The sequence below is a fragment of the Opisthorchis viverrini genome, assembly GCF_000715545.1.
Source record: "Opisthorchis viverrini unplaced genomic scaffold opera_v5_29, whole genome shotgun sequence".
Classification (NCBI taxonomy): Eukaryota; Metazoa; Platyhelminthes; class Trematoda; order Opisthorchiida; family Opisthorchiidae; genus Opisthorchis; species Opisthorchis viverrini.
In genome coordinates, this window is record NW_008751685.1 from 503,054 (window position 1) to 513,177 (window position 10,124).

A 10,124-nucleotide genomic window follows, 5' to 3' on the forward strand; every position below is an offset into this window, starting at 1 on the left:
GCCCGTAATTGAACTTTTTCAGCACGAGGGAATAGCATGCTATTTTGTGTTTGATCGAATGGGAGTGCTGGTGGGTAGTTATCCTCAAATGTTAAGGATAAGTCGAATGAGTAAGCATACCGTTTGGTCGGGCCTAAACTATCGCATTTCCGATCTATGACTTCATAAGGATACAACGACAATCGAAACCGAGATGCTAACTGTTCCTATTGAGTTAACATAGGCCCTAAATATGATGAAGGGCAGCAAGATTTGAGCATGACTCAGCACACGTACTCCTCAGTCCCACAGAAGGATAACCGGACAGTAGTACCCCACAATGAGCCAGTTAGTTGCGTTGCAGACAGTTCGAAATCAGACCTCACATGCATGATGTTCTACGGTTATGAACATATCCATTCACAACCAGTTTGTTCTTTCAGATATTGAGCAGCATCTTCTTCAACAAAGATGCCATTTACAGTCAGTGTCTCCCATATTTCTTCCTGAAGTGGTCCCATGTCTGTTCAGTTGTAACAACCTTGTAGTACCTAGCTACCATGCCATATGAGGGACGTACAAGGGCTGAGACACCGCTAGGTTGCCCAAGTCTAGACATGACCAGTTGAGATACAGAGATTGGATGTGGACTACGGACATTCCGCTTCGTAATTTCACACCTTAACCACTGAGCTACCTCCACATGAACTCATAAAGAAAAGTAACAAACCTCCTCGTTCCACTCTGACGGACAATGGACTTTTGCCAGAATAAATCGGTTCGTACGGGCGCTTTCGGCTAGATGATTTGCCAACTTGGTTGACGGACGACTGAGGTGAGAATCCGTGACCTCGGGAAACGCAGATCTCCCATTGGATGTTGCACCCTGGGGATCATCGGATTCATGTGTTGGTGCGTAGGAGAACGGGATATTGGAGTCCTTGAGTAAGCGAGTGAGGAAGTGAACAGGTGGGCCGAGGAAGCGATAGCTTTGTCGCAGCTCGGTAACCTTCGAACGGAAGGCTGGGTGCACGTTGTCAACGCTTGGCCCAGTTGGGATAACATCGTCGGATGGCTTGTCTTCTGAGGGCTTTGTGTCATGGTCAACACGTTTCCGATTTGAAGGCTTATGGACAGAGAAACAGAGTTGAGGGACGTGTGATATCTTTAACAAACCAACTGAGAAACCCTGAAGGAGTGCACAATATAAAACGACTGGATTTATACTGGTGCCTAATGTGGATTAGCCTGAACTGTACCAAACATTCATCGCTGTACAAAGGTTAAAATATTACAAAGACTACTGAACACAGAAGTTCTAGGCACAAATGCCTGGCACCATGGCGTTAGACGCCTTTTCGAGGAACAAAGCGTAATGAGTAGTCAACCACAGATTAATACTCACAGTGTTGGATGCTGGTAAACAATTACATTATTTCGCATGGTTAATGACATTCCTGGTGGCAAACCTGTTCTCCATACGCCCATGTGGCTATACACTTGCAAGTGTCAGGCTACTTGTCTCTCCACAGTGCGACTAACTTTCCGAAATGATCAAACTCGCTTGAATTAGGGAGCACTATGACTCAGTAGGTTACGAATGTGCATAAGCCGCCGCAGCGTATAACGGATCAAGTGAATAGTTGCTCCAACGAACGATTAGAGCTCGGATTTTCATTGAGTAACCTTACCAACCAAGCCTACGTTTGTTTTATATCCTACGTTGGATCAACACAACCTGGCGGGCGCTTCTGAGGTGACGAGCAAGTACAATAGGCAAGAGTGTGGCATTACGTCAGAACACTTTGTTTAGCCAGTTACCTTTGACCGTATTGCCGACGGAAGCGCGTAATAGTGTTCGGGGAATCGCCATGAAGTTGTGACGTCTCCAAATGACAAATCTGTAGCAGAATGGGAAACCGGAGCGATGAATTATTTCGTCGAGGACGGACGGCAAAAGAACAAAACACTTGACTAAAAATCAGGGGAATAAGCCAACACAAGGCAACAGCACTCACCTTGACTCAGCTTTAACCGCACCAAGTCCATCGTGGCTATGGCATCTTCAGCCGACGAATGTCCAGATGTGCCGGTTTGGATCATCCGTCTGAGAACGGGGGCAAAAGTGAGAGAATTAGCAATGACTACTTCCTAACGGAATCCCAAGAAAATCCTGCTAGACCTTAGTAGACACCCACTTCCATAGAGGCCACTTAGGGTTAGTTGCCACGTAATATCTTTGCGTCACGACCTATTTTACGACGGCCAAGTAGATAGACGACCCTCTCCCACATTTCCACAATAGGTGCGGCGCCGACCTGCATTGTATTGTATGAAGCATGCCAGTGCTTTGTCACCTAGAATGTTCAGCATCGTACTCAGGCAGCCAGATATGCAACCTGGCTATTGCTGTACCATATGGACTTGTTGCGTGTTTGGATTGTGTCAAGGGGTGATTAGGAGGTGGGATCACAAACCACTACCCACTCTGAAGTAACTGGACGAACAAGTCATGATGCTTCTGGATGAGTACGAACGCACTGCCGTACCACCCACCGCACTGAGCCCAATCATCGGCATTAGCAGTTGTGTCATCTATGGAATCTGTAGGACGTGAGCGATTCGTTCTGATTACCGTTCATAGGATAACTCTGGGCACCGAGTAGATCCAAAAAAGGGCGAGCTGTGAGCAACAATTTAAACAGGGTGAAAGAATTAATTCTGGCCGAAAGGGTACAAACAGTCACAGCATAGTGCTGGAACATACGGACAGACAGACCTGCCGTAAGCTGACTGACAGGAGGCGTGTGCAACAAATCAGCGTGTATTTACCTTAATTCATTATTTACGGCATCGTGTGTTATAGCGACTTAGGTGGACTGCCATCGTTGAGATAATCCGTGATAACACCCCACAGTGACAGTGAAATAACTGGGCGAGAGGACGTTCAAACTAAACAAAGCGTAGAGGAACTCACCCGAGAAAGTGCTCGGCTAGGAACCGAAGACGGGCCTTCGAAGTTCGCGCACCTTTGAGATTGTAAATCACACTAGTATCGATCAAATAAGGATGGTAGATCTGAATCGGGGAAGGGGACAGTTAAAAAGTCAGACGCGGTGATTAAAGAATCTACCGGATAGTGGGTAAACAAAACCGGTTTCGATGGAGACCTTATCAAATTATCGCCCGAAAATTCCGGCATTTGGAGCTCTAATTTCCCCTTATTTTGCGCGCACCTCGTTTTTTCGCTTGGCTCAGCTCATGTGTAAAATAGGATAGTCAAATTATCGCTCGAAAATTCCGGCATTTGGAGCTCTAATTTCCCCTTATTTTGCGCGCACCTCGTTTTTTCGCTTGGCTCAGCTCATGTGTAAAATAGGATAGGAATCTGACTACTGTTCGTAACATTTCACTATGCTCGAGAAGAATCTGATGGCTCTTAAGTCGTGCGTTTTGCAATTTTACAAGTGACCGGATACACAAGGTGAAATTCTTCTTCCAAAAAATGCATCAAACAGACAGCAAAATACCTAGTCCAAAAATCATACGTGTTTAGAGTGAGAGGGTGCGCCCAAGGAGGGTGCGGCGGGAAGATATTCGCTACACATGTGCCGGCTTTTGAAAAGAAAAAAATGGAGGTTTGGGCGCTCGGGCAGCGGGTACGCGACTGGTCACTGAATTAAACTTATTGCATATAACACAAGCCTATGAAAAAGCATTCAATCGAACGATCGCTGGGAGGCTAGATGGCGCGCATCGACTCCCACTCTCGACCCGAAAAGCTTCTCTTGCCATCTGGTTATTGAAGAAAAACACTGGACAAAGTTTCATCACAGACAGATGTTCGCAGTCACTGCATTCCAAATTCAGACTGCAAGATTATATATGGCATAAATTTAAAACGGTATCCTTCAGCAGTCTACGCAAACCAAACTCCCATTTTGGTATGTGTTCGGAATATGCAAGATTTGGCGGGAAGGTGGAATTCACCACATGAGGACTAGAAAAGTTGGCAAAGGATTCAGGAAAACAACCGCAAGAGTACAACAAGCCCTAACCTTCATTGCCTGCAAATCATTTGCAATCGAGTGCCCAACGAGGATCGCATCCGGCGGTAACAATTCGTCCACCTCCCGTTGGATGTCCGCAACAGTCGTGGTCACCGGTGCTAACATATCCCGAGTTATGCCGCTGAACCTGTTGGAAACAAGTCAAAATAGCTCAGTGAACGACAACTGATTGACATGAGTAGATTCCAGCGTGCACATTCATTAAGGCTTGAGTAACATAGTTAATGCGGACACCTCAATATACGTCTATGGTGAATGAAGGGTAATCTAGATACACAAAGACACTCCGGAATTAAAGACGCGTTCCAACGAATAATCCAGACATTTTTGATACGCTAAAGCACATGGATCCGGGAATCTGTTGACATATTTTGCTTTGTATTCAGTCCTACTGGCACAGTGACGAGCGTATGAGAGCACCGCGCTTTGTGACAGTGTTGCAACATGCGGGTCTTAGAAATTAATCATTCATGGTTTGGGCGAATACGACAAGTAACTTGGATCAGCTGAACTAGGAGTGTACAGACATCCAGGGATTACCATGTACCTGGAGGAACCTCACCAACACTGGGAAGCAACTCTTCTGGATGATTCCCAGCGGCCATTTGCATATGACAGTGCACGAAGACAAGACCTAAAATGCGGGGGGGGGGACCTAAACTCTTGATAACACGGAATGTTGCCAGGTGACACATGAATCCACAGCGGATCACCGGCAATGATGAAATCTCTCGAATTGGATGCGCACATTGAAGGAATAGCAGGCAAAGATCGCAGCAGATTCGGCCAACTATCTCCCTTCAGGTGACAGTGGAAGTAAAGCAAAGTAGAGAGGTAGCGGGATGCAGTGACAACGGCTCTTCGAGGATTGTACAGTATGCAGTCACTCTTGAATGTTGCCCACGCAAAGACAGACGGAACAACGAAAGGTACCGAGTAGACTAGTTAGGTTCGCGACAAAAATCTAGGATACGCAGAAATCTACGTTGACGAAATCCGAAAGACCCTAGCGCTAGGAAGACAGTCTTCGAGAAAAGACATCCAGCTAGTCAGTCATCTAAAGGTTTGGGAATTTAGTAACCCAACGGGAGTCTAAATAAGTACCATTTACAATTAGAAGCTAAATTAATTACGGAGACTTTACCAAACTGCCCGATCCTACCCCACTATCTGCTCCGATACAAAAACCCAGAACAAATTGAGCAGAAAATAGGTTTACCATCAATACTACGCTCAATACTACTCACTATAAAGTTGTTCCAGGACCAGGCACGTTGATTGAAAAGGCGTTTGTTGGGCAGTGTATAAGTGTGGGCCTGCAAAAACGAGGTTCAAAAATGGGGCAGTTCTGCTGGCATTTTTGCGATAAACAACATGGAACAGGCCAGAACTAGTGAAAAACACGCGTGACTAACTAAACGACGGGTAGGAGAGTGCAAGATGGGATGTGGAACCACGGAATACTGATGGTTCGTTTGAACTCATTAGTTTTCGAATTATTCCCCAAGCCTGAGGACTGGTTTACAAACGGTTCTTCACCCTCGAGATGGCCCAAGTGGTTATAGCGCCAATTTACTGACCGGAGGGTCCGTGGTTCGAATCCAACCTCCGCCTCTCGACTTCCCCTGTCTAGGCTTGGGCGACCTGACAGTATCCCAGCCCTGGTGCTTCCTTCAGGTGGCATGGTAGCTAGGCACCGAAAAGGTGCTACAGATGAACGCTTTCTTTCTTTCTTTCCCCCTCGAAATGGATACCTTCGGCGTCATCCAAAGGCGTATCGACGATGTCCGAACGAACGGTGGCGGAACGATTGCAAACCAAGCGGCAAGCTTGGCGATCAGGCCAATAATTAAAGGTTCAAAGTGAACCTTATTATAGGTGGTACAGGACCACATTGGATGCCGCGATCGTGAGTGTTGCAGAATGTGAAGAACCATCGGGCGCAACTTATGGAAGTGGTTTGACTTGATCTGTCCACTATGGATTAAATTAGCTACTTGTCTCGGTAAGTAGTTTGATTCTCCTGACAAAAGCAGCAACCACCGCATGGAGTGGTGCTGTCACATAACACGTTCGAACGAAAACGCCGCAAAAACCGGAGAGCAATAGATGAGGAGCGAATTTTCGACATCAATATCTAGGTGGACAGATGGTGTAACTAGAAAAGTTAACTCGCACGGATGTTGTGCTCCTTCATCAGCGAATGAAAAAAAAACGCAAATCAAAAGCAAGATCTGCACGCTAACACCCGATATGAACGTACTTTGTCACATAGTCTTCAACAGGGTTCTCGGGTTTGACAAGGCGATCGAAAACGACGAAGTTCGACTCATCTACCATGGTAACCCGAGCCAACTCACTTCCCAACTTTGTCACAACCATTTCACAGTCGATGGCGAACATGGGGCTCGTAGATGAAACCGGCTGGTATGCAGTCTGTGGATAAAGAACATTCAAAGTCATGAAAACAATTCTGAAAACTGGATGTTTGAATGGTGCACGAAATTCAAAAGGGTTTGTGCAAACGGGATAGTGGCTCAGGCCCTTCCACTCAAAAAGCATCAGTTGATTTTGCAAACACTCATAACTTTGAGTTAACATGATGCATTTTGCAAATATCACATACGCACCTGAAGCAAGCTGAAGAATCGTTCAGCTGTAACACACTTTTGATGCCTAGCTGCCATGCTACCCAAAAAGGAGCACGAGGGCGGGGATTCTTCCAGGTTGTACAAGACTAGACAGTAGGTGTCGAGATGCAGAGTTCGGGTTCGAATCACGAACATTCCGGTCAGTATATTCGGGCTCCAATCACTGAACCATCTCGTTTGGAATTGTCCGAACAGATTTAACAGGTCGTTTGCTCGACCAACTACTACAGTTGCCCCCTCAATAGGCAAATTCACAACATATACTACTCCCTGGGGATGGAACAGGTTTACAATAGGATACATCTCACTTCCATAAAGCAACAAGCAATGCTTCATAAAAAGTACTTATCCTCCGCAATTGGTATTCAATGCTTAATTATTACTTCAGCAAGGTCCCACCTAGGCTTGGGCAACCTGAGGGTATCTTAGTTCTATTGCCTCTTTTGGGTGGCATTGCAACTGGGCACAGAAAGAGTTTTACGGTTATTTGCTTAGGCCAGAAAGGTACGAATTTTTGTCGGGATTACATGGGATGCTATCACTTTACATGCGCAAACGCTCAGTCAATACTGATATACGGAGTAAAGGGGATGAAGCAACTGAACAAGTCCGCTTTTTCTGCTATTCGCTACAGATGCGATCCGCGTGGCTATTGCAATGAAGGCGAGTCACTTTGATGATAAAATGTGCAGGACAGTTAGCTTAGCTTTCACTATGGTGATTGCATGCGTGGGTCGGTTGAGTGAGACGCAACCTTTTTAATTAAGGGGATGGAAAGGGCTAGCACCGGTTCACTAGTGTGACGTGTATATTCAAGAAACGTGCGAGTTGAATTTAAGCTTCGCTTCCGTTGGAGAGAAATGCATTCCTCACTTGGTGTCTATTACGCTTGCGTTCAAAATAACATGAGCGTTATTCCGTAATTGTGTTTCGGGTGTTGAAACACGTATTGCCCATATGGGTGCCTGTAAGGCGTGTTTGTATGAGGGCAGTTCAGCGACTACAGAACCGGTCAGCTGGATAAGTTGGAGAGGCCCTGGCACATCATTTCAGCCGACACAAAACGCATTCCTTCAGTAGCTTCGGTAAAACGTTCGTGAACTAGTAAACTTCTGGCGGCGAACAAACCACCCATTTGGGTGTTAATGGGTGCAAACAAGCGGTTCGATGGAAAGTGTTTCCCAACAAATTCAAGTAGCTTTCCTTCATGTGTGTGTGCGGGGGCTGTACACCATTCTACCTTCGCACCAAACTTGTCGGGTTCTTTTAATACTACTCACAAGGAGGGCGAGTTGGCTCAGTGGTTAAGGCGCGAATTTACTAGCCGGAAGGTCCGTTGTTCGAGCTCGTCTAGGCTTGGGAAACCTGGTAGTATCCCAGCCCTTCCGGTGGCATGGCAGCTACTAACAAGCAACCAGAATGCCAAGTCATCGTGGACCAAACTCCCGCCAGCAGATATCATGAGCTGGTATCTGGTTCCAGATTTGCCTACCAAGTCGAAGTAAGCCAGTTGATACAGGATGGGTCCGACCATGGACAGTTTGTACGGGACAGCAACTGACACCGGGTAGCACGATGTGAACCCAAGAGAATGAAATAGAATGATGGACCAATGGGGTTGGTACTGAAACCGTAATCACGACCGACTGATCACCTATAGGCACCAAATAGAGGAAACTGAGTAGTGGAAATCCGGTACATCCAAGATGGTTAGCTAGTGTTACCTAACAAGACGCCTGGTTACATAAACTTGCTTTCATCACTGTTATAGGTTTAACACTCTGAAGTATTGACGGAGGTCACTAACGGACCACAAGTTCAAATAAAGCCGAATCCAGCGCGTAACAGAATGTGGGCATACGTTATTGGTTGACCAGACCTAGGTCACATGCGCATGGCGTTATGGGGATAGCCATGTTTTGTTTCACTTCGACTGGTGCTATGACGGTCACTGAAAGTCACATCCAACACCGTCGCAGACATAGCGTTTTGTGGCACATCACTCACAAATCTACATGAAGACAAAGAAACGGTCAAACTCGATGGTGTCTGCCTCGGGCAAACGTATGACCTGCGTGTAGTGCACTGCACCCAATCATTGCTTTATTTGTTCAGATCTAGACGAATGAGTTCACGGACAGTCAGTTCTGCGACCGATTGAGATTTAACACTACATATACACAGACCTTGCTTGGAACATAGGCTGGGTTGGAAGCGCCACGCTTCGACTGTTCATCCAACTCTGCAGGAACCGGGATCCGTTCGTATAACATTTGCTCCAAATTCATCAACAATTTAGTTCGATCAAACGCATCGGGACTGCCTGTTGCGGGCATCGGAAACGGCCTCGTCATATCCAGCTTTCGTTTTGGGGCATTTCCTTTGGTGGTCACCTGAGGCACTGGCTCATCTGAAGAGCAAATGCGATCGGCCAGTCTTGTTAGACGATCAAGTTCTGCCGCAGCTTCTGTAACCGTGTGTTTGACCCATTCTCTTCTTGGGGCCGGAGAGGTGATTGGAAGGTTCTTGTCTATATGGGTTGAGTATAGAAATGATAAAGAATGAGAACAGCATGAGCAATAATTGATGTGCTGATTAAGACAGTAAAGAAAACTAGTCATAACAAAGTGGCTTCCAAAAACAAGCCAAAAGGAATTCAGGAAGGTCGGTGCGCCAAGAATGACGTAGATTATGAAAGGAGTGAGGAAAGCAACTGGTCTTTCGAAACACAGTGGTTTGAACGTTCTGCACATTCCATTGCGCCGGCTTTTTTGAACTACGAGTGCGAAGACGCACAGCATCTTATCCCGCGGCCCTTGGTTTGTTCACTGAGCTGGGCAGTGTGATTGATAATGTTTCATCGCCAATCAGGGTGACATCATCAGTGAGTTGTTATGGAGCTTAGCGGATAATGAAAACGGGTGATGGAAAAGATTATGTGCTAGAAGCGAAACAAATTTAAGGGGTCCAGAGAACCAAGGGAAGGTGTTACTGGCTCTGTAATTAAACTGTATCTGCAGAATTTTCTATAGTTTGGGTTAGTTTTCAGATTCTTAGTCTGGCGAGATCATCCACACGGAAAACGTGACCTCAGAGTTGAAAAGCAATATTCACTGCCGCACACGGTATACATCAGTGTGATTGGCACGTTTCATTAAATCATTGACATTTACTTTCAACATCGTAGCCCCAGGCTTTTTTCCAGTAAGACAAAAAAGTCCGTCGACGTAAACAGTGTGCGAACGTGTGTAATCCAAGCCCCAGCTAGCGCGACTGGCGTAGTCATACCTAACCGTCAGCTGTGTGCCAATCAGACGCTCTATGACCCTACTTCGGCACTGACGCTACGATGATGGGAAAGTTAAAGGTCAGGTTAAAAGATGGACAAAACAAAGCAGCCCGGCTGCAGTCTTAGCATATATAT

At 46.1% G+C, this 10,124-nt stretch overlaps 1 protein-coding gene across 1 annotated transcript in view; it reads right to left on the minus strand.

Annotated features, from left to right (window-relative positions):
- The window catches only part of T265_02383 (hypothetical protein), a gene marked incomplete at both ends in the record, with an annotated part of 34,117 nt that overhangs the window by 3,386 nt on the left and 20,607 nt on the right, over nt 1–10,124 (minus strand). Inside the window, 7 exons of the mRNA XM_009166616.1 lie at nt 710–1,168; nt 1,801–1,880; nt 1,998–2,086; nt 2,957–3,057; nt 4,038–4,176; nt 6,313–6,485; nt 8,887–9,230. Coding sequence (XP_009164880.1) covers nt 710–1,168; nt 1,801–1,880; nt 1,998–2,086; nt 2,957–3,057; nt 4,038–4,176; nt 6,313–6,485; nt 8,887–9,230 — 1,385 coding nt within the window. The remainder of the gene's footprint in view (nt 1–709; nt 1,169–1,800; nt 1,881–1,997; nt 2,087–2,956; nt 3,058–4,037; nt 4,177–6,312; nt 6,486–8,886; nt 9,231–10,124) is intronic.